The sequence below is a fragment of the Manis javanica genome, chromosome 15, assembly GCF_040802235.1.
Source record: "Manis javanica isolate MJ-LG chromosome 15, MJ_LKY, whole genome shotgun sequence".
NCBI classification, from domain to species: domain Eukaryota; kingdom Metazoa; phylum Chordata; class Mammalia; order Pholidota; family Manidae; genus Manis; species Manis javanica.
Genome location: NC_133170.1, coordinates 54,782,055 through 54,806,427, shown reverse-complemented (window position 1 = coordinate 54,806,427; position 24,373 = coordinate 54,782,055). Strand labels below are relative to the sequence as shown.

Sequence of the window (24,373 nt, the reverse complement as noted above, 5' to 3'; positions counted from 1 at the left end):
AACATTATTATATAATTAAATATAATTATATTATGCTTATAATCTCATACAACTTATTTCCTTCAAAAAAGTTTACTGTCAAATTAGTTTATATGAAGTCATTAAGAGTTACAGATTATATGGTAAAATTTTAAAGGATATATGTTATGGAAAACAACATAAAACTGATTATATACAATTAATTCTGGACAAATTTTAGCCTCTATTTTTAAAAAATTACCTCTCCCTCTTCTCTCTTCTGGAACTCCTACCAGATGTAGGTTGAACCTTCTTATTCTCTACTTACCTTTTAAGTTCTCAAATATTCTCCTTTCTGTTAATATCTTCAGATGTTTTCCAGTTTGCTAATTCCATCTCCAGCTCTGTCAAATCTACTGTAATCTGTCCAATGATGTAATTTAAGTTATACTGATTTCCAGATGTTCTCATATGTTTGTTTTCAATCCTCCTTGGTTGAGTTTTTAGTTTTTTCATAGGAATTTATCTTTAACACTTTAATCTTCCTTTTGTTTTTATTTTTTAAATTACCTTTCAAAGTATCAATCATACTGCTCAATTATTTGAAATGCTGGGTATCTAGTTTCCTGTTTAGAAAAATCTGTTGACTTCCACTCATAATTAATTACCTTGTAATTATTATTATTATTTTTAAATTTTATTTTGGTATTAATCTACAGTTACATGAAGGACATTATGTTCACTAGGCTCCCCCCCTCATCAAGTCACCCCCACATACCTGTTCACAGTCACTGTCCATCAACATAGTAAGATGCTGTAAAATCACTACTTGTCTTCTCTGTGTTGCACAGCCCTCCCCATGCCCCCCCACACACACTATACATGTTAATCGTAATGTCCCCTTTCTTTTTTCCCGCCCTTATCCCTCCCTTCCCACTTGTCCTCCCCAGTCCCTTTCCCTTTGGTAACTATTAGTCCATTCTTGGGTTCTGTGCTTCTGCTGCTGTTTTGTTCCTTCAGTTTTCTTTTGTTCTTATTCTCCACAGATGAGTGAAATCATTTGGTACTTGTCTTTCTCCGCCTGGCTTATTTCACTGAGCATAATACCCTCAAGCTCCATCCATGTTGTTGCAAATGGTAGGATCTGTTTTTTTCTTATAGCTGAGTAATATTCCATTGTGTATATGTACCACATCTTCTTTGTCCATTCATCTACTGATGGACATTTAGGTTGCTTCCATATCTTGGCTATTGTAAATAGTGCAGTGATAAACATAGGGGTGCATCTGTCTTTTTCAAACTGGAGTGCTGCATTCTTAGGGTAAATTCCTAGAAGTGGAATTCCTGGGTCAAATGGTATTTCTATTTTGAGCATTTTGAGGAACCTCCATACTGCTTTCCACAACGGCTGAACTAATTTACATTCTCACCAACAGTGTAGGAGGGTTCCCCTTTCTCCACAACCTCGCCAACATTTGTTGTTGTTTGTCTTTTGAATGGTAGCCATCCTTACTGGTGTGAGATGATATCATTGTGGTTTTAATTTGCATTTCTCTGATGACAAGCGATGTGGAGCATCTTTTCATGTGTCTCTTGGCCATCTGAATTTCTCCTTTAGAGAACTGTCTATTCAGCTCCTCTGCCCATTTTTTAATTGGATTATTTGCTTTTTGTTTGTTGAGGTGTGTGAGCTCTTTATATATTTTGGATGTCAACCCTTTGTCAGATCTGTCATTTATGAATATATTCTCCCATACTGTAGGATCTTTTTTTCTATTGATGGTGTCCTTTGCTGTACAGAAGCTTTACAGCTTGATATAGTCCCATTTGTTCATTTTTGCTAAGAGATTTTTGCCTATGTTTTTTTCTAAGAGTTTTATGGTTTCATGACTTACATTCAGGTCTTTGATCCATTTTGAATTTACTTTTGTGTATGTGGTTAGACAGTGATCCAGTTTCATTCTCTTACATGTAGCTGTCCAGTTTTGCCAGCACCATCTGTTGAAGAGACTGTCATTTCCCCATTGTAGTCCATGGCCCCTTTATCGAATATTAGTTGACCATATATGTTTGGGTTAATACCTTGTAATTATTTTATACATTTTTAAGTGCATATCCAGGGCACCTTATTTATAGGAAGTCTGTACAGTATGGATCCAGAGTGGATTTCCACAGTGATTTTGTGTGTGTTTCTACCAGTTTTTTACCAGCATTACTGGCTCAAATTCTAATTTTTATGCTGTTTGCTTGTGATTTCCTAGATATAAAAATGAAATCCAAAATCTCTTTATGGTGCTGGACACATGATTATAAGTTTTTAACAAAGATATTTTCTCTACATGGAGCCCAGATTCCTTGTTTGTACCTAGATACGGTTTTCCTTAGCCCATTCCCCCCACCCCCACAGTGTAGCCCCAGAGGGCTTTAGGCTAGCATAAGCTTTACAACCCAAGCCCTTAGATAATGGACTGCATTCCCACTCCTTCCCCTGAAGCTACAGAGCCACATCATGGCCTTACTGCTCTGGCTGTCCAGCCGTACTGTTTCAGGCTCCTGGGGATTGCCCTCATGTTTCATGAGATCATCTGCCTTGCATATAAAAGGACACTGGTTCTATTTTCCTAGCTTTTCTAGGTATTTGTGGTAGGGTGGGAAGATGGATTCAAGTTCCTTAGTCCACTATATGGACTAATGGGTCCACTAGACCTAAAAGGCCTTCAATCCTAGTTATGGAACACAGACAAATGGAAATAGATGTGTTTGAGAAGCACGATTAGAGATGAAGCCTTTCTTTAAAAAAATTGCCTCTTTATTATTGTTAATGCAATACAAGTCAGGAAAAAAAAAGAGCTGACCTAAATAAATCACTGTTAACTAAGCTGATTAAAAAAAATGATCGGATCAACTGCACAGGTTGAGGGGTTAAATGTTTTATTAAAACAAGCTTTTAAATTATATCCACCTACAATCTGTGACCAAGTGCAGTACACAAGTAAGGAAGAGCTCTTAGATTAGAAGCAGTGGAAAAACTAAATATCCCTTTGTACACAGGTACCTCACTACTCCTTGGGCTGATGCTCTGGGGCCATGTGATAATTAAGGGTTAAATAAAAAACCCGATGTAGTTTAGCAGAGGAATTTCAAGATGGATATCTCTTCCCTACTACAGTAGGTTGGGTGATAGCAAGGCAACAGCATACTTCTTACATTCAAAGATGGGCTGAAATAGTATAAATTGAGCTTCTCATCTAGATGTCTCCCTCTCTACTACACTAACTAGTAGGAAATATGAATTAAAATAAAAGATGGTTACAAAAATAGATTAACTTGTAGAGTAATAAATATCTACAGTTAGAGCACAAACTTATAAAATTTGCCTTTTTCCACAATGTGCAGAATATTATAAGCATGTTCAAGATACAATCAGCCAACTTTGGAGTGGTAAGCGAGCACTTGTAAAGAAAAAAACTCAAGTATAAAACCCAGAGTAGGAAGCTGAACACAGATGAGAATACACAGAGACAAGATCCTCATTCCTCACATCTGATTATCCTACCTAAGAGACAACCACAATGGCCTTACAGCCCATTCTATGTATCTTAAAAAGGAACACTCCGTTACCTATGTACAAACATTTAAAAAGATGAATCGTAAGGCAAGCAAAAATCGATTAACTTAACAGTGGCACTAAAATCAATGAAACTTAAAAGCATTTTGTGGGCTTTCATATACTTCTGGGTGTGGGGATTTAAAATGCCCCCCAAAATGTTTTAGACAGAGTTTTTAAAATTCCCAGAAAAATCTATTCTACAATTGTTTCAGGTACAGAAGGAAAACAGTACCAAAATGGAAAATAAAAAAGGTCAGACTCTCACAAAGTGGTGAAGAATCCATAAATATATAGGTGACATTCTTATGTTCCCTTAACACTTATCAAGTGCTTCGTAAGATAACTGTAATGCTATCCTGAAACCAATTTCACTTAAGATACAGTAATTCCCATTCTCATTTTAGAATTAAAAGCACTTATTCAACATAATGTGCGTTTCAGCGAGGTTGATGTCTGCTTGGTTGTAGTTGACACCTTAAAGCTTCATCAGATTCACGGCAAACCTGAACTGTAAAAGCTCAGAACTAACAAATACCACAGGGTAGTCAGTTATTCATCCTAATCTCCTGCAGTGAATGAAGGGTATACTTGAGCTGTCCTAAGGTCACGTCAGCCTAGACCAGCATTCCCCAGAAACTCTGGCAAATCTTTTTGCCAAACAAACCTCCATAATCTAATGTGTTTGGGACTTGCTGGGTTAAATAAACATGTTCTACTGACCTATCAACATACATTCTACCTTCAAGAGGGATGTACAGACATAGCTTTTCCCAAACTCATTTGACTTTGCCAGGGAACACTCCAGTACACCCCCTGGATCCGAGGACACTCATTTCCTATGGAACACGGTTTGAGGAATGCCAGTCAAGTAGATTTTCTAACGTAGTGGTTCTCGAAGTGTAGTGAGCATCAGAAACATGTGGACAGAATGTTAAAGCATAGAGACCACACACCCCTTTAGAGGGCCGGGTGGCACCTGGGAAACTGCATTTTTAAGAGACTCCAGGCGAAGCTGATGGAGCAAAGACCACACTTTCAGTGCTTCCATCCACACAAACCTCAGTGGCAGGAAGCTCCTAAGCCCCAGGAGAGGCTGCACGTGGCATTTGCCACAACCAATCAGCTGCAGGTCAAATCAGCCCAGTGATGCCTGAGAAGTTCCGGGTACCCTGGTAGGGTGGGGAACACTGGACTGGACTCGTGGCTTGGCCCCTACCTGCCAGGTGACCAGGCACGACTGCATCGTAAAAGAGGAATAACAATCAGGGGATCTGTGAGGCTTACAGGAAATGTTCGCACAAAAGGACTGCCTAACAAAAAGCATGATACAAGTGTCATTAATCAGAAGAATGTGTCAGTCACAGCAGGAAAATCCCAGATGAGTTTTCTGCCTTCTGCCACTGCTGAGCCTTTATGACAGCACATTCTGGCAGCTAATGAGGAGAAAAGAGGCTAAAAATGCAGAAAACTGCAGTGAGGGGAAGATACCCAAGTGGATTACCTAATTAAAAAGATCTAATTGTTACAAAAAGATCAACCCACTGTTGAAGTAATTAATTGTGCTGGCTTTGAGATAGTGTTTAAAAGTTACAGTATGTTGATCTTTGAACAGGCTGGCTCCCCCACTCTATAATATTAGCTGGTTAAATTTTAACATCAAGAGAATGAGAAAAAAAAATCCCTTCAATCAAATACATATGAATTAGATGTAAAAATTTTAGCTGACATAATTCCAATCTTATGAGCTATCACAGTGGGAGAATTTCAAAAATAACCTTTAAAAAGGACCTTTAAATTTTGGTTCATAGAAACCCCCCACCAACAGAATGAGAAATGACACACACTTAAACATTCACCTATGTGTCTAGTTGTTGTCCAGTACATCTTAGCTAATGAACTGCTTCCTGAAATTCAAAAATGAGCCTGTAAAAATTCATACACATCCATGATGGGATTATAGTAAAGCAAACATCTTGTTGCCAAGTCCAGGTTTCCACCTGAACCCAAAACACTGATCAGAATAGGCAGAACTTTCTCCAACATGTTGCATGATTCATTTTACATTATGTTCTGGATGGCTCTGGAGACAAGACAGCATCTCTTCAACGGGTTTCCCCTCATAGCAGATCTGATACACTGCAGTAAACAATGGAAACCTGGTTGGAGGAAACGTGAAAAAGACATGTTGAGCCATCTGGTTTACCACATAGAACAAATGAGTCTTCCTGTCTTAACCCATCACGGATTAGTGTGGTACTTTTGGTAAACAAAGTGACCTCTTTTTACATTCCTTCATTATTTGATCTGCAGATCCCTCTGCACTGTGGTGCTATCTTAGAGCAGCCTCTGCCTTGTTGTTGGTGCGCACTGTCTACAAACAAGTCACATGGTAATCCTTGTAGGATAATCTGTGGTCAGTTACATGGATTTGTGGCTCAGGCTCTTGGTCATATCTGGAATGAGTCCAGATTTCTGTCACTAGTTTAAAAAACTGGAGAATATATTTTTAATTGCATGGGGGTATTGCTCTCTCTTCTCCAAAAAGGATCATCCAAGGATGAAGAGAAGACAGCCCACACATCCCATAGGCAGCTCAGGCCTGGATCGCAATTAGCAAAGTGCCGATCTCAAGTTGGAAGTTGCATTTATTTTGCCTTTTCTTCCAAGATGTGAACACAGGACTGAAATGGATGAGGGTACAAAGGTGTGTGCTAATAAACCACTGCAAGAAAAGATAACATTATCCCAGGGTAGGAGCTGGCTCAGCAAGTTATTTTTTTATAGTAGGTATCACTAAGGAAATAATGATGTTCATTTCAATCAAGCTTTTATTCACATGCATGCACAAGCATGTGTGTGTATGTACGTGTGTACACACACACACACACACACACACACACACACACACACACAGCCCAAAGTGAGCTTGACAAAATCACTGGAGTCTTAAAGGCCATTCTGATAATTATCTAGTTAGAATCCTACACTGACAATTTAAGAATAGCAAACAGTACTGTTAGGTCCTATGTCTTTATGATAGCCTATCAGCATGTGTTAAGGTAGGGAATGTCTTGTTATTTTTTTGGAGTCAGGCAGACTATCAAATCCAGTTTGTTTACCTCTGCATCCTTGGGGCCTGCATGGCCAGGGACAAGTGCTCAGTGAGCGTGTGTTGAATGAATTATTGTGAATGGGAGTTAGAGCCTAGATACTTCAGCTCCTTCCTATGTCCTTCCGTGACTTAGTTTTCCTGTTCCTAAGATGAGAACAACTTGTATGTCCCCAAAGCAAGGTAGCAGGTGATCAGTGGCCACCCAAAGCCATTCCCAACCCCCTTCTATTCTTACCAAAGTTGGAAATAGCCTAATGCTCACTTTCTTGGTCTTTTACCTGAAATAAGACAAGGAAGGAAGTTCTGGCAAGCAAGACATAATACACCTGCTGAGGGCTTCTGGGGAAGATATTCTTCCACTTCCAGAGGCACTGGAAGAAAAATCTGCTACCCCAGACTGCACTTGCTCCCTGCCACTGAGTGCTACTATAAAAGTATGCGATGCCTGGAACTGCTGCAGCCATCTTGAGGTTTTGAGGGAAGGCCAGCAGGATCACTGAGATTCCAATCCAGAGATACTGAGCCAACACCAATAATGTCCACTTCCAGATTCTTTGCACGTGTAAGAAACAACCCCACTGTTCAAGGCATTTTTAACTGGGTGTTGCTCTTGCAGCCAAAAGCCTTTTTAAGTTCACAAGCAGCATTTCCAAACTGTTTCATGTAGGTGGGATGTTAACAAGAGATGAGGAGTATGGAGGGGGGCATGTCTGTGAACATGTAACTTGTTTAATATTCACAACCACCCTATGAAGCAGATAATATTACCTCCCTTCTACAGATGAGGAAACTGAGGCAGTTTCTGACTCTGGAGCCAACATTCAACCAGTAGGCTATACTACCCAACTAAACGCTCTTCTCTATACTATAAAATGTGGCATCAGTTTGGGGGACTCTCTAAATAAGGTTAGAGGTAAAAGGAGGACATAAGACAATATTTCATAGACAAATACTGACATAAACCAGTCAATCAGCCATCTCACTAATGGATACAGAAGACCTAAAGATGCGTGAAGCTTCAACGAGGTGCAGGAACGCACAGCATCATGAACAAGGCCCCTGCCCTCAAGCAGCTTACAGTATTGCCATGGGCTGAACTGTGCCCCCTGCTCCCAAGTTATCCAAAGTCCTAATCCCCAGTACCTCAGAACGTGACGGTATTTGGAGACAAAGCCATTAGGGAGATAACTTAAGTTATAAAGGGTTTGTTAGGGTGGAGCCTAAACCAACATGGCTGGCGTCCTTATAAGGAAAGGAGATGAGGGCTCAGACAAGTGCAGAGCGACGGTCATGTGAAGACACAGGGAGAAGACCACCTTTTCCAGGCAAAGGCAACCCTGTCTGCACCTTGATCTGAGATTTCCAGCCCCCAGAACTGTGAGGAATACACTTCTCTTGCATATGCCACTCAGTGTGTGGTATTTCGTTACGACAACCCTAATCAACTAATAGACACCTTACGCTCACACCCACTCATTAAGAGGCATGTACACAGACAGTCAATAAAGCAAATTTTGTATCAGCGGAAACACCCAGCAACCTTCCTATCTATCCAGAGACTGGTCAAACAAATGGTGGTTCTCCCACCCAGCAGAATGGTTTGCAGCCTTGAATGAGACCTCCAGGTGCACATGGGACATGACCTTCAAACCATGTCTTTAAGTGAAGAAAAGCAAGGGGCAGATTAGCCATTAGAGAAATGAAGGGAAACGGGGAGCAGAAAACTCAGAAAGCTGCCTGTGTCTAAGGTGGGCATCAAGACTCACTTTTCACTGTGTGCCTTCTTAGGAGATCTGAATTTTCCATTTTCCCAATATCAAGTGCTCTTCCCTCTGAATTTGAAGAATAAAAGTAAAATGGTATGCTTTGGTAATAAATCCACAGCACACGGCGGTGATGCCATCTGAGACAGGGGTCGGGCCCTGTGGCCTGTTTTGGTCTGGCCTGTAAGCTAAGAATGACTTCTATGTCCTTGAAGGGCTATAGAGAAGAAAGGGGAATATATGACAAAGCCTTCTCTCTGTGTGGCCTGTAAAGAGTACATGTGTACTCTGTGGCTCTTTACTGAGAAGTGTGCTGCCTGCTGGTGTAAGTACGCTGGGCGCAGGGAAAGTTATTTGAGTATGAAGGGCATGGTGGAAAGTCTTCTGATGACAGGTCCAGGCTGTTCTTAGGGTGATGAGGGATGAGAAGCACGGGGAGGATGGCCAGGCAGGCCAGAGAGCAGGGCACAGGTGCACACAGAGCTCTGAGAAGGTGTCTGGGTCTTCTTAGCGAGGTCTGTTTCAACTAAAGAAAGTGTTGTAGGGGTATAAGGACATCCTGTTAGAAAGTTAAGCTGGCACTGGACTGAGAGGGGCCCCCTCCACGGACCCCCTGCTGTGAGCACAGGAAGACTGGGAATGAGAACACTCAGGGTGGAAGGGACCCGTGATCAGTTTGATTCTGTGGACAAAGAAACAGCTAAAAACATGACCTATCTAAGACCACATGGCTAGTAAGCCACACGGTGGCCTTAAATGCTGCCCTCCTGCTTGCTGCTCTTCCTGTAGCAATGGAGAAGAGAAGGGAGGGGAAATAGAAATAGAGGCACCCCAGGGTAGTGATGGCTGAAACAAACAAGAATAATCAAGGTAGGAGATACTGCAAGGGAGAATGGCAGAGATCGCTCTGCTTGGGCAGCCCCAGGAAGCAGGAATGGGGGGAGGATAGGCCCAGGGCACTCCATGCTCCCACCCTGGAGGAGGGTGGTGTCCCCTCCAACCTGGAGGGACCTCATGAAGCACAGGCACTGCCTGTTCAATTTCTAATCAGAGAAAAACGTGGGACGTGATAGAGGAGAGGCGTCTGCTCAGTCTGTTCCACCTGTTTGGTTAACGTTTGCTCTTACAACTGGCAGGTACTGACCCCAGAAAGCCAGTTCCAGTCCTCATCCTCCGAGGGTTCAGTGATGAATATGGACTAACACTCAGCCATCTCATCAGTTCACAGAATCCCATCAAAGGCACGCCACAGCACCACACAGATGCCACTTCAAAACTGTGACTAGGGGATACCATTACCAGACACACAGGTGTTTTTCTAAAGGCTCTTAAAAGTTCCCGATAAATACTTAATGGTCTTTAAAATAGCCCAGCCACACTTGAGTACATCACTGTCTGCTGTTATGTATGTAAGGAAAACCATGCATGTCAGCAGCGTTTTCCTTTTAGTCACGATTTGAAGGTAATTCTCCTCCTCTGGAGGCCCATTTATGACTTCTGGCTCTGCCTGGCTGGTTTTGAAAGCCATATCAGAAAAACAAAATGCAAATTAAAGAAGGAAGACAAATGCCTGTCCTCTCTCCTTTTCAATGTTCAACAGGGAATTCTATGGCTGATAAGCTTGTACTAGGTAAAAAGAGGAGAGCAGGGTGCAGAGAGAGGTAAAGATGCATGGTTGGGACCAACAGACACCAGGATGGACCTCAAGACACGACCAGAGACACAACCACTGGCAAATGCTGTCCATATCCACCTGCCGCCTCCGGGAGAGGGACAAGCTCTGGGTCAGCCACACTGAGAGCGTTGCATCAGCACAGCAGCACAGCTCCCTTCTCTCCCAGGCAACCAAACCTCTCCAGGAGACTACTGTGGAAGAGCTTCAGATGCACAGACTATGTGGCACAAGCATTTATTAGATGGTGTGGATAGGAAGCCTCAGCACATCAGCAAGATAACAAGCTGTGGGGCAGGCAGGGCGAGGGAGCATCTCAGAAAGACCTGAGCAGCCTGGGAGGGTGTGCAGGCTGCATCCATCCACCCATCCACAGGACAGAGCTTGCAAGGCTGCCTACCAAACGCTTCGGCAGGTCACTTCTAGCAGCAGAGCTCTGGGGTCACCTGTCTTCTTTTCTGACCTATCTGACATTTTACTAAGACTGTATCTTTTTACAAAGACAACAAAGAAAACTTTTTAAAAATTAGAATGTATAACATGTAGCTCTTACCAAACACCCTGCAGGACAAACCAGAAAGAACGTCAAACATTGTACTTTGTGATATGCTTTGTAGAACTGGGTTCTTCTCCCTGAGCTGAGCCTGGTTTTATGTAAACACCTGCTTTCAGGGAAGGTAGATGTTTCCTGCCACAGATGTTCATGTTACACACAGGATGGAATTAACCCAGTCAAGTTCCGAGCACCTGTGTCAACACTGTGCTCGTGGGCACTGACCAGGCTGGTGGCCGTGAGGGACGTGGGATGACAACATTTCTCTGCTCTCGTGGACAGTGGGGAGACTTACCTGTGGACCAGCTCCTTCTGTTTGAGGATGCGGTAGACTTCAGCAGAAGTCTGAGGTCCTTGGAGCTTCTGCCCATTCAGCATCTCCTTTTCTAATTCTTCAATGGTCTTAAAAACAAAGGATGAGGAAAATCTACTGTAAAGACTAAAGAATCATTTATTTTAAGAGGTAAGTCTGGGAGGGGAGCCGCAATCCTCTACTGCAAGCCACAGAAAGATGAAGAAAATAGCAAGTGAAGGAGGTAAGACTTGAGTCCTTTTAGGTGGAAGCAGACAGGTGTAACTCCAGCATCAACAAATGCTAACCTCCATCTCCGCTGGATGTGGCTCCCCCCAGCCCAGGCATCTCAAGCAAGGAAGGAGGGCTATGGGGAGGCCAGGCCTGGGTTACCTTTCCCGTCCTGGCAAACGCCTCGGCCACCCTGCGGTTGCGGCCCCCGTAGCAGGTGGTGATCAGGTCGGCCACACCGCAGCTCTCCAGGAAGGTGGCTGTGGACACCTGGCCCTTGCAGAAGATCCTGGCGAAGGCGATCATCTCCATGAGCCCCAGGCGGATGACGGCGGCCTTGGTGTTGTCTCCGCTGCAGAGGCCATCACAGAAGCCGGCTCCCACCCCTACAATGTTCTGCCAAGGAGACAAGGAAGCCCAGGGAGGCGTCACACACGTGCTGCGGAAGAGGATGCACGGGAAGGTGGGGAGAGATGGCAGACCACCAGTTCTTGCACAACCCCGGGTTCTCCTCTTGTACGCGAGAGGGAGAGACAAAAGAGGGACCCAGCTTCTGTACTCCCGTGTACAGGACAAAGAGCCCAGATCCAGGGTCTGTAAGAGGCAGCAACTTAGGAGCATGAGCCAGAGAATCAAAATGTTGGTAGTAGTCTCTGGTTAAATACTGTTTGGACAAACTACCATTTCTTTTTTCAATCAAATGCTTTATTTAACTGTAACATTCATACAGAAAAATACTTATGCTGTAAGTGTATGGCTTGGTGAATTTTCATAAGCCAAACACATGCCGGTAATCAGCACCCTGATCGAGAGCCAGAACATAACCAGTGCCCACACCCCATCCTGTCACCCCTCTCCAAAGGTAACCACTTTCCTGACTCCCAACAACACAGATGTCCTTTACTGGTCTTTCAACTTTATATGAATACGCTCAGACAATACATTGTCTTATGTGTCTGTCTTCTGTCTCAGTCCGACATTCTGTTGGTGAGATTCAGCCATATTTTTACATATAGCATATTTATTTTCATTGCTGCACTGTATCCCATTGTGTGAACATAGTGCAATTAATTTAGCCCTTCTTCTGTTGACTGGCTTGGGGCAGTTTCCAGGCTGGGGCCATTACAAACGGTGCTGCTCTGGGCAGCCTGGTGTATATCCCTCAGTGACACCATCCAGGAAGGCATTTCTGTTGAGTGTGAGCCCAGGAGTGCGACTGCTGGGTCATTATGTCTTCATATGCTGCTCGAGTTTCAGTCTTCTGTTTCATTTAATAACCCCTAAACAAGCATGTATGGAGTACTGGCTCTTTGCATGGCACTCTGCTAGACACAAAGCAGACGAGACACAGATCTAAGTCCTCAGAAGCTGATGATCTAGCTCAGGGCTCAGCAAACCAAGGGCTGACTGTTTTTGTAAATGATGTCGCATAGGAAACCAGGCACCCCTCCTCATTTACATAATGCCTACCATTGCCTTTATGTTGTTAGGAGCAGAACTGTGTAGATGCTACAGAGACCTTACAATCCACAAAGCCCACAGCATTTTTTACCTGGCCCTTACAGAAAAGGTTTGCCAACCCCTGACCTAATTGGAACATAAAATGTGTGCACAAAAAACTACAAGGCTTGGCAGAAAGTGGCATTCAGAAAGAGGTACTAAATATCTGATTTTCATTTCCACCTATGTGTACTGAGCATACACTGTGGGGAAGTCCTATGCTGGGCCCTGGGGAGAGGAGGGGCTGAGGGTGTTTCCAGGAGGAGTTGCACAGACTGAATTAGACACAGAGCTTATCCTCAGGGAGCTAATATAGTTGGGAAAAGAGATACAACAAAGCGCATTAAGAGAGAAGGATGAGTGTGTGCTGAGATGTGAAGCCACAACCTTCATTTCAAAGCAGGGAAGGCTGCATGGAGGTGGTGGCAACTGGGCCAGGCTTTAAATCTATGTAAAACCAGATAACCACAGTAATGTCTGCCTAGAAGCACGGGTGACACTCAGTTGGGACTTGCATCAAGCCCTTTCCACTTCACTTGCTCCTTCATCAAAGATGCTCGATGAGAGGAAAAAGGCAAGTATTCTGCCTCGGTCTGACCACACTAGCATTTTCCCATAATACCTGGTGACTCTCTATGGATTTGTGCCTTGAGGGATCTCAAAATATGAAGCTAGCTGGTAACAAATGGGAAATAAGTTAAAATAAGTGCATTATTTTCCTCCAAAAAATCTTTTTTTTTATTAATGAAAGAATATTTCTTAAAACATCAGACCTATAAGAGCCAGGGATGAGATGAAGAACAATGAACTGGGGAGGAATACTGTCTTCTGTCGTTGATGTGCAGTTTTTGATAAAGTACATCAAACCCAGCACTGATGTGGCCAGGCTTACCCTGAGAAAGAGATCCAGGGTTTAACTACAGATAAGACTCACCAGGCACCAGAAGCCACAAAGCCATGTCAGATTAAAAACAATCTGGTGAGCCTTCCTGAAGCTTCTGGGCCCTTCCAGTAGCCCAGTAAAAAATAACCCTCTCTTCCTAGCTCCCAGGGTGGCAGCAGTATGCAGAGCGCTAGAATGACGGCTCAGAATGCAAGGGGCCCTGAATGTGTCTTCCTCTCTTTCTCAGGAATTAACGTTGGAGCATACTTTGGGGACTGGCCGTTCCTCTTGTGGCTATGGACACAAAAAGGAAAGATGAAAAGATGATTTAAAAATGATCAGGAAGTAGGCATGAATGCGTGCAGGTTTTAGACAAACTCACGCTACTTCTGTGCTCTGGACAGCGTCTCGGAGGGCACATGAGCTCTAACAGCGGAGAGTGACATTCAGAAAGAGGTATCAAACATTTGATTTGTCAAATATTTAGACAAGAGGCTCCAAGTTGATCACTCTCCCGGGAGGGCTGGACCCTGTTTAGATCCTGGATCCTACCCTACAGCTGCAGGTGGAGCCGAGGAGGAAGTAGGTCTTCTGAATGCACAACCTGTCCAGGGAGTGATTTCATAAGGTGCTAACTTCTGCCTGGACCTGTAAAAAGCTTCTCTCACTCCCCTGTCCGCACAGTGCAAACTGTAGTTTCATCAGCATCCTGACAGCCACCACCCACCCCTACTACCTGCTGACCGGCACGGTGCAGGAGGAAGCAAGCAATTCCTGGCTTGGCACACTGGGCGTCTGCCAGCATCCTGTGAAGGGGAGGGGAGAGGTGGTGTGAACAGAGCCTGGAGAACTGCAGAAGGGCCAAGTGGGATCCGCTTTGTAGCTCTGCTCCAGAGGGGATGAGGTGGAACCCCTGGACCTTTCCAAGGGGGTACTGGGCAGAGCCTGGGGCTATAAAAATACCCAGGGCTGCGTCCAGACAGGCCCAGGCACCCCTCCTGGACTCACAGCCAGCCTAAGGAAGCCATGGGAGATGAGGGGGCACATGCCTTAACATCCAGAGGGCCCCTGGTTCTCACTCTGCCTCATCACAGTGTGACTGTGGGACAATCATTCTGCTTCTCTGGGCCTTCTTGGCTTCTGATGTGAGACTCAGGGTTTGGACAAGGTTAAAAGACCCTTCTGGTGGTGGCATGCCTCCAGGGAAGCTGGTGCGGTTGTGGGTGCCCAGGGGCCACAGACAGGGAGACACTTGGGGACATGCAGAGACACTGACCACAGATTTAGAGCCAGCCAAATGTTTGTGTTGAGGTTTCCATGGCAATGTGCCAAGGTGTAGGCTCCAAGTGCTGAAATGGCTCTCTGATGGATGCCTCCTAGACTGCAGCCACATCCCCCCTTCATCACATGACCCATCCAGGGGTTACTTGAAAAACCAACCCCAGTAGATGTCTATGGACTGAATGAGACACAGGAGACTTCCTTTCAACAAGGGGCTCTTATCACAGGACAGGGATTATTTAGGAAGAACCTCCAGTGAGCCACACCAGGCCCCCTGCACACACTGTCTCACTTGGATTCACATGATAACCCTGGCACACGTGTGCCTGGGGGGTCTGAACAAGCCCTCACCCAGAAAATGCTGCTTTGTCACGTGGACTCATTTGAGCTGAAGGCAACAGAGAAGACTCCACGGGTTCAAGAGAAACATTTGCCCCTCCCTTAGCTACCTAGAAGAATCTGACTTGAGGGTCTTACCACAATGAAAGTTTGTACTAGAGATACATTTTTCTGAGTGTCCCATCTGTGTGGCAAGGCAAACATCCACTTCCCAAACATCTCTGCTTATTGCTCCATGCGCTGCCCGCCTCCCCTTGGAAGCCCAGCCCCTTTCCAGTCCCTGCCTCAGGATGGGTGGTATACAGACGTCATTTTACTTTTCTGTCTTTGAACTTCTTATGTGTGTGGGGCTCCCAACCACACAAAATGAATTTGATTTTCTCCTGTTAATCTGTCTCATGTCAATTTGATTCTTATATCAGAGAAAAGAACTTTGAAGGGCAGAGAAAAAGTTTTCCTCCCCAACACTACCCTGTGGGCTGGCTCAGAAGTTCAGTGGCTTACCAGGCACTGAGTATGCAGGCAGGATGCGCTCCCAGGGCCTGGCTCCACTGGCCAGCTCTGTCCCTGTGCCTTATCCCCTGTTGTCCCTTTGGCCTGGCTACTCCCACCCCTCAAAGACCCCGGCAAAGAGGTCAGGGCATGCAGAAGGCAACTACATGTCAGAGGGGAGCTCCTGGCCTACAGGGAGGCTTGGGAGGTAAAAGGGTAGGCTAACAAGGAGAAAAGGTTTATGGGGAGAAATAAGAAAAGTAACAACAGTTAACCTTACAGAACTCTTGTCAGTGCTTTACATGTTCTTAACTCATTTAACCTCCACTACATCCCTCCACGCCAGGCCCTCTTACCATGCACAGTGAGAGGTGAGGTGACTCGGGCACACGGTGTGAGCTTGCAGAGGGCGAGGTCATAGTCCGGACCTGTGGGGGGCTGGGTTTCAAACCTAGGCAGCCAAGCTCCCAACTTCTCTCCAGGGAGCAGATCACACTTTATGCTCATGAATGGGTGAAAGGCACAGAGGGACCACCTCAGAATCAAAATAAACTTTCTAATAGGAAAAGCTGGCTCCATCCAATTGAAAAGACTTAGAGGCCAAGGAGTGAACCCTCTGTCAATGGAAACATCTAAGCAGGAGCTGTACAGACAAGCCCTGAGCTCCAGGGCAGTGCTTCTGACCTTTCTTGCCACTGCTCTCCAAGAAAGGCACATTAGGGAGCCCATGGCCTGGGGACTCCAGGCCCTCTTGGCCCCTCTGTGAGCCACTCACTTGAGGGTAGAGAGGTCAGGACCACCTCAGTCTCTGCTGGACACTAACCTCCCCACAGGGGAAGCAGGACAAACTCCTCCTTTCTAGGAGGACCCGGCCCCATCCAGTGTAATTGCCTTGTGATGGACCTTGAAATCCTCACTCCTTCCCTCAACCTCTTATCACTGTCAAAAGAAAAGTATACACACTGAGCCAGTCAGACTGTGTTTGGCTAGCATCGGAGCAGATGTTCTCCGAGATCACTCAGCTGTGAAAGTTGTCATTATCCACTTTGCATTTAAATCTGCTTTAAACTATTCTGGAACTAAAAATACCATGATTTTCAGAAGACAGACGTGTTTAAGCCCTTCCCCATCTCCTGGGCTACAGCTGTCCTCCGAGGCTGTCACCCACCCTACAAGGCTCTCTCTGTAATTCTGAATCGGAGTGGGCTGGTGGGACTCAATCCCTTCTACTCCCAGCCTCTCACAAGCTTAGAAAATTGGAGAAGCAGCCCGGCTCCCTGCAGGTTATATGCATCCTCTCTCTCAACACCCAGGAAGAATGGCTCCACTGAACCCAAGTCAGTTTTCACAGTCTTGTACAGGCCAGCTCCTTGTGCATCTGACCCAGGAGGAAAGTCTGCAGAGTGCAGGCTTACTGTAGGGGAGGTACCACAGATGGTTTGCAGGTTGGGTCCCACAGCAGGCCGCTGGCTAACACGTTAAGGAGGGCTGAGGTCAAGTCCACACTTGGCTGACCCGGCTGGGCACCCTGATAAGAAGCTGCCTTAGCTAGAGCAGCACTGCCCAGCAGGAGTTTCCGCAGTGATCTAAATGTTTTACATCTGCTCATCCAATAGCCACTGAGACTCACTCAAGACTCATAGGCTACTGAGTCTGAAATGGGGCTACTGTGACTCAGAAATGAAATTTCAATTTTTTTAACTTATAATTATTGTGAATGCAATGCAAATTGTCACATGTGACTAGCAGGATCTAGCAGTGGCCCTGACTAGAGTCTAGGCACAAAGTTGTGCATGACAGCAGGGTCTGTCACAGCCAAATCTGTGGAGGAAGCTGACATGCCCAGCATCAGGCATGGTGATCTTCTCTGCAGAACAGCCCCACAAAGGATCATCATGCATGTGGGGCACAGAATATGGGTTTATTGCCCAGGCTACTCTCCTCTTCCTCTGGAGCCATACAGTCCCTGTCATGTAAGTATATGGCTACCCAGAAAAAAATCCAACAATTTCCCAATCTCCCTTGCAGCTAGGGATAGTCACACAATTAAGAACTGCCTATTGAGATGAAGCCAAAGTATTATATTGTGACTTCCCAGAACCTGCCTTAAAAGATAGCCGACGTATGCCTTTTGTCTCTCCTTCCCTCCCTTCCTTCCTTTTCTTCTTTTTTTTTTACCTTGCTACCTGGCAGATATGATGGTTGGAGCTCTGGCCACCATATGGGAACATAAGGACAAGGGCCCTACCCTTGTGAGCTCGAAGGAGGCTGGGTCCCTGAGAATTCTGTGGAATGGTGTTGTCATACGGATTCAGGACTTTTCATGTAAGGAAAAAAATCAACTTCTACCTTGTTTAGCCACCGTTATTTTGGGTCTCTGTTACTGAAACTTAACCCTGATAAAGCATCAACTAAAAATGATAGCATAAGTTGAGCTGTACACTTAGGATTTTTATACTTGAAATGCCCCTTAAAAATGATATTGAAAATTTATATTGAAAAGTATACCCCTGAAGCCAGACACAGAAAAGTACATAGGATGCAATTGTATAACGAAATTTTAGAAAATGCAAATTATAGTGTACAAAAGCAGAAGAGTGGCTGCTCATCTGGAGGTCAGATGGCTGCAATGGGACAAAAGGAATTGTTTGGGGAAGATGGAAATGTTCTCTGTGTGGTGGTGGTGATTTGCAGGGTGTATGTACACAATTCTTCAAATACATTACTGTATTATATACTTTAAAAGGATACAGTTTAATGTCCATGATTATGCTTATATAAAGTAGACATAAGAAAAGAATATTCCCCTACTGATGAAAAGATTAATATTGTTAAGAGGAGAAGGACATTCTGAAGGCAGCAACATGCACTGGTATAAAATGATTTTGCATAATTTCTTTGAATTTCCTTTTTCTTTTTATCCTTGTACTGAGTTGGGGTTTGTTTGTTTGTTCTTGGGTTTTCTTTGTAACTCAAATGCCCTGATGTTTTTGAGCACAAAAAAAGATAGCACCTAGTAAACATAATGTTCCTCATGTAATTGTAGATTAATGATACCGAAAAAAAAAAGATCGTGTACGTTTTTTCATTTGCTAGTATGGAGACTGCTAAACTATTTGAATAGTAGGACCCAGTTTTTGTTTTAAAAAGGGCACACACACATACATACAACTTGCTAAAAAACACTGGGAGGATATATAAAAAAGTATTAAAGAGTAGTTTTCTCAGTATGTAGGGATTATCAGTGATTTTCACTTTCTTCTTTACATGTTTCTGTTGCATGAAACACAATGAATGTGCACTACTTTTATAATCAGGAAAAAATAAACAATTATGTAACAAAAGGGGCATAGATCCATCTGTCCTTCATTTAGCAGGCTCTAACAAGGGAAGTTCCATTCTGTTCAACTGCCTGGACACCAAGAGAGAAGTCAGATTGTACATAGTAACCAAAGAACACCAGTCTAAGACCCTTGAAACCTGCACTCACACTCCCAGTGTGCCAATATTTGCCATATTTGAGTCATTTACTCTCCTTGGAGCTCTACCACCTTATGTGTACAATGGAATGGTTAGACTCAGTCACTGCTGAAGTGGCTGTTTCTCAGTTTTCAAAAATCCCAGCTCTGATGCAGGCCTACAGGAATGATGGCACCTGGTCCGGTTTCAAAGGATAGCCACGGCAAATGCTCCTCAACCCCTGTGGGTCTCCACCCGCCATGAACCACTCTTTGTCATGGTAGCAGGCACAGATCCTCTTACAGGCTTCCAGCTGACAAAAATGAAAAACCCTTCCAAGTTCAGACACGAGACCAGCATGGGGTCCCATTAGCAGAAGCCTTCCCAGAGCCCTCCATCTAGAATCTTTCTCCTCCCCAAGCACCCTTTGTGCTGGGCAGGATCTCACAGCTTCTCCATCTACCACAAAAAATATCCTGCCACTTAAAAACAGCTTTGGAGCACCCCAGACTGGTGCTGAGCGATTAGGCATTCATGATGTCCCTGCTGTCTGGTGGCCATTAGTTTAATGAAGGACTATTAAAAACACATAAAAATCTCAACCAACAAAAATAAACAAAGCCGCCAAAGCCAGTGTCTTACATATGTAAGAGGGCCTGCACACAATGTGAAGAATGCCCCACACAAGCATTTAGAAAGACTGACATGTGCTGCCTGGTAGCCCAAGTCTTTAACCGGCTTTAATTTTTAAAATTCTCGTTGTATAGGTGAAGCAGGGCAGGGACAAGGGACATGCATGTTGATTGACTTTTTCTGCCTGTGATGAACACTGCCGAGTTACATCAACAGTATATAAGAACAGGAGGGACTCTGTCTTAAAGCTAAGATTCCACTTTAAAAACCAGGGCGTTAGGAGGTGAGATTCCTAACATATTTGATGCTAATCAGCCAAAACCTGACCCCATCTTAAGGCAGGGCAAGTAGTCTTAAATGATATGTCCCCACTGCTTGAGGGTAACCACTATCCTGGAGAACAGGATCAAGAAATTCCTTGTATTAAGTTTATCTGATAGAATATCTAGAGGACAGACTATGGATGGTGACATAATGTGTCTCACTGGAGATAGACTTCACGAGACCATATGCCAAGCCTACAGCCCCCTGGCCCTTTGCCCTATTCTTGAAAGCCTTAAAAGACAGAATCCTAAGCCTTTAGCACGCCTCCTCTCTGAGGCTACCCATACTCCCCTTTCTTCAAGTGTGTACTTTTTTGCCTTAAATAAAGACTTCTCACTGCCCAACTTACTGTGTTTTGTCACTGTGCTCTTCCAGTAGTAAGTATCTTTGTTACTTTGCTATTTCATTCTACTTTCTAGACTTAAGCACAAGTCTTCTCTCTGTTCTACTTCAGACAAGTAGGGAGGGGCTACTAAGAGCTCTGATGGGGGCCTGCAAGTTCCTGTCCCCTGGGTGACCCAGACAGGACTACAGCTATACTAAAGAGCATGCTCTTTAGTAGCCTGCCTGAAAATCTCCTTTCTTTGCCTTTGGGAGGTTCTCAGAACATAATGTCCCTCCATCCAGTGCTCTGTGGCTCCCCCAAATCCTTGGGTGACAGGGACTTAGTTCCCACACTGTGCAGATCCAAGCGGACACTGGATGCCAGGCGACCCTGGCTTCGGGAGTTGGCAAGAGATCTTCCCTGCGCCAAGCAGTTCAGTGAACTTCCCTTTCCTCCCTCTGTTCTTCCTTGCTCTCTGTTGAGTGTATGGCTGCTGCCATTTGCTGCTACTCTCCCTTTAATGAATTTCTTACCTACACTTGGCAGGCCTGCTCAAGAATTCTTCCTTGATCAGAGTCAAGAACCCTCCCCTGCCCAGGTTGAAGTTTCACTAAGTGTGCAGGGAACGACCTTCCCTGACGCAGCTGCCTGACAACATAGGGACATGTGGCCACATATATACACAATATTAATTAGAAATAGGTTTTAAATCCTGACTAGAAAAAAAGATGTACAGGCAAACCTCAGAGATACTGTGAGTTTGGCCTCAGACCACTGCCATGCAGCGCATACTGCAATAAAGTGAGTTGAGTGGATTTTTGGTTTCCCAGGGCATATAAGACTTAGGCTTACACTATCCTGTAGTCCATTAAGTATGCAACAGCATTATGTCTTCAAAAATAGTACTCATACCTTAATTAAAAAATACTTTATTGCTAAAAAATGCAGACCATCATCTAAGCTTTCAGCAAGTCCTCATCACTGATCACAGATCACTGTAGCAAGGATAACAAAAAACTATGAAATATTGCAAGCATTACCAAAAAGTGCTACAGAGACACAAAGTGAGCAAATGCTGCCGGAAAAATGGCACCAACAGATCTGCTTGGCAACAGGGATGCCACAGACCTTCAGTTTGTAAAAAACGCAGTCTCCGGGTAGCACCTTAAAGTGAAGTACAATAAAACGAGGTGGGCCTGCACAACTTACAGAAAGCGCAGGAAGGCACTGTCTGGACTTCGGTCTCCTCAGTATTCTTCTTATCTTTGCGATTTTCACCTGACAAAGTGAGGCGAATGCCAAATTACCTAACTTCCTTCCCTAGGTGCTCAAATTCCTGAAAAGCAGCTTTTGCCACCAAAGAAATGACTCCACAGCGACTCAAAGGGGGCATTCATTCACAGGGAAGCTCTTTATCCTCTCCACCCCTCCTTTTTTTAAGAAGGCAGCTAAAGCAGCTCGGGTTCCCAAGGGAGAAGGATCAGAAATTGCAGCCCAGCTCCCAGCTAGCTGCTTCCCAAATCAGGATAGAGGGCAACAACTGAGACTTTTAGAGACAGAGGGGGAACATCAGGACAAGTGTGCAACTCTTTGCTTTCTTCTCCCAAGCCACTTGGCAATGAAGCTCCTCTTTAATCTAATCTTTTCCCTTTATGGGCAAAGATAAACTTATTCTTAGAAAAAACTCTATCTGCAGCAATGATATTTTCCTTTACAAAGAACCACCGATCAAACCATCAAACCCACAGAGTAGCACAATCCAGGAGTAAAATAAGTTCCTTTTCTTGCTCAGGAGAACGTGTAGAGCTATTTGAATTAACAAAATACTCTGCCCCCAGGTCAAGCTTGAGAGTCAAGGTTCTTTCCATGCTTCCCAAATATTGATGTGGCCAATCTCCCAAAGAACAAAACACCACAGTTCTCCCAGATCAACAAATAAAAGCAAACCATGAGTGAGAAAGAACTCAGCCACCCAGGAAAGGCTCGGGCCAAGCCGGAAGTGATCAACAAGGCTCTCAATTCACTATGCTTTGCTGAAGTAAGTGCACAGAACACAGAGCCCATTCTTCAGGATTAGGTTCAATAATGCCAACAAGTGGCCTTGCATGATTAACTCCCCTCCTTGAGCAGAAATAACAAGGCCCACTTTACCTTAAGAGCACCACAAAGTTCAACGGCGTCCACATCATCAACCACAGTAATTCGGAAATTTGGAGTCTGCAGCAGTTCCTTAAAGAGAAGGCCATTCTCCTTCACTTTGCTGCCTATCAGAAGATTAGAAAAAACAAAAATGGTAACAGTCTTGATTTTTCACATCCAACATACTTTAAAACAACTTTTTTCTTATTACAGAAGTAACATGTTCATGATAGAAAACCTTGAAAAATTTATGGGAGTAGACATAGAAAATAAAAATATTCCCTAATTCCACCATAGAGAATGATTAGCAATTTGGCACATACCTGTAACTAACATGAATATACATAACTTTTCTCAAAATTGGGAATATACGTGTAGTTTCAAAATCTGCTTTCCCCTGCTTTATGGCATTAGTGATTTTCAATGACCTCATATATTTTCTGTACCATTTTAAATGGCTGCTTTGTACTTTGCTGTGTTCATATATTATTTTGTCTAAGCATCTACTGCTTGATATCTAAAATTGTTACAGTTTTTTGCTACCATTAACACTTACAAACTCAGCTTCTGTGTTTACGTCTATAACAGATTGTTGTTCAAAACTATCCACCCCTCTGTTTCTGTGAGGGGGTACATCCCTTTCCACAGATGTGCCTGGACTCATAGCAGGGGGTGCATAATTCCCCACCCCCTGACTCTGGGCTCAGTCATGTGACTTCAGTCAATTGGACATCAACAGACAAGATGCAGGGGCAGCGTAGGGTCCACTTGCGCGTGTCAGGCTGGTTTCCTCGGACCTCTGCCTTCCCTGAGAGCACACACCTTGGCCAGCTCACTGGGCCCAGCGGGAAGAGGAGCAACACCCGGAGGACGGCCACCCCCGACAAGATCAGTGGACCCCAGTGAACCCATCAGTGTGTTAGCTGTGTTTGTTGCGTATGCCACTGAGATTCTGTGATTGTTCTCAGCATCCTTATAGCAACAGAGAACTGACAGCAACAACAAATATTTTCACTGATTAAATTGCAGATGAACATGCAAAGAGTAATTGTTTTTGCTACTGTTATATCCCCTTGTAGTTTTCAGACATTATTTTTTTTTAGGGACCTTGGGTTAAAAACAAAAACAAGAATAAAACTTCACACGTAAAGCCTCATGTGAAATCCACTCTGGTTGATGGGGGTGTGGGGTGGGCTCAGCTCTGGAAATCAGGATGATAAAATTTACCAGCCAAGTCCTGGCTCCCAGGCAACAGCTCCATGCAGCAATGGCAGGATGTTACGGAGGACTGCAGGACTCGGGCTCTGCCTGCCTCTAGTTCTGGGCTTGTTCCCTGCTGCTCTGCACATTACAATCACCCGAACAACTCCCAAGCCTACAGTCCATGCCAGAGGAATTACACAAGTCTATAGGGTAGAGCGGGCATCAGTAATTGTCGAAGCTCCCCAGGTGATTCCAATGGGCAGGCAAGTTTGCAAACCTCTGATTTAACCTCCTCTAGCCTCCGCTTACTCAGGAGTAAAACACTGGCACTCTGAGTATTGTGAGGTTCAGTACGAATTGTGAAAGCAGCCCATTTGTCATAACGAGGACTCAAAGGTCCTTTACAATAACTATGGGGATAGGCAACGCTTACATACTGATCACTATGATTTCCCCATTTACAGACAGGAGGCACAGAGAGGTTGACCATCTTGCTCATGGTCACACAGCTTAGTCAGAGGAGGAGCCCAAATTCTAAGCCAGGTGCTCTGGCTCCAGGGCCCATGCTGACTCTGTGTTAGGCTCCCTCTTGAGGCTGGGAGAA

General features: G+C 44.4%; 1 protein-coding gene across 2 annotated transcripts in view; it reads right to left on the bottom strand.

Annotated features, from left to right (window-relative positions):
* Positions 1–2,872: 2,872 nt before the first annotated feature.
* GPD1L (glycerol-3-phosphate dehydrogenase 1 like) overlaps positions 2,873–24,373 on the bottom strand; it is a 54,033-nt gene continuing 32,532 nt past the window's right edge. The window contains exons 5-9 of one of the 2 annotated variants that reach the window (XR_012125959.1): positions 22,579–22,691; positions 11,354–11,587; positions 10,964–11,070; positions 8,447–8,512; positions 2,873–5,724 (exon numbers count right to left, since the gene is read on the bottom strand). Coding sequence is in view for 1 of the 2 variants with exons in the window: in XM_037008630.2 (XP_036864525.1) it covers positions 5,622–5,724; positions 10,964–11,070; positions 11,354–11,587; positions 22,579–22,691 (557 nt within the window). In the remaining variant the exon portion in view is untranslated. The remainder of the gene's footprint in view (positions 5,725–8,446; positions 8,513–10,963; positions 11,071–11,353; positions 11,588–22,578; positions 22,692–24,373) is intronic. The other variant, XM_037008630.2, reaches the window with a different exon arrangement.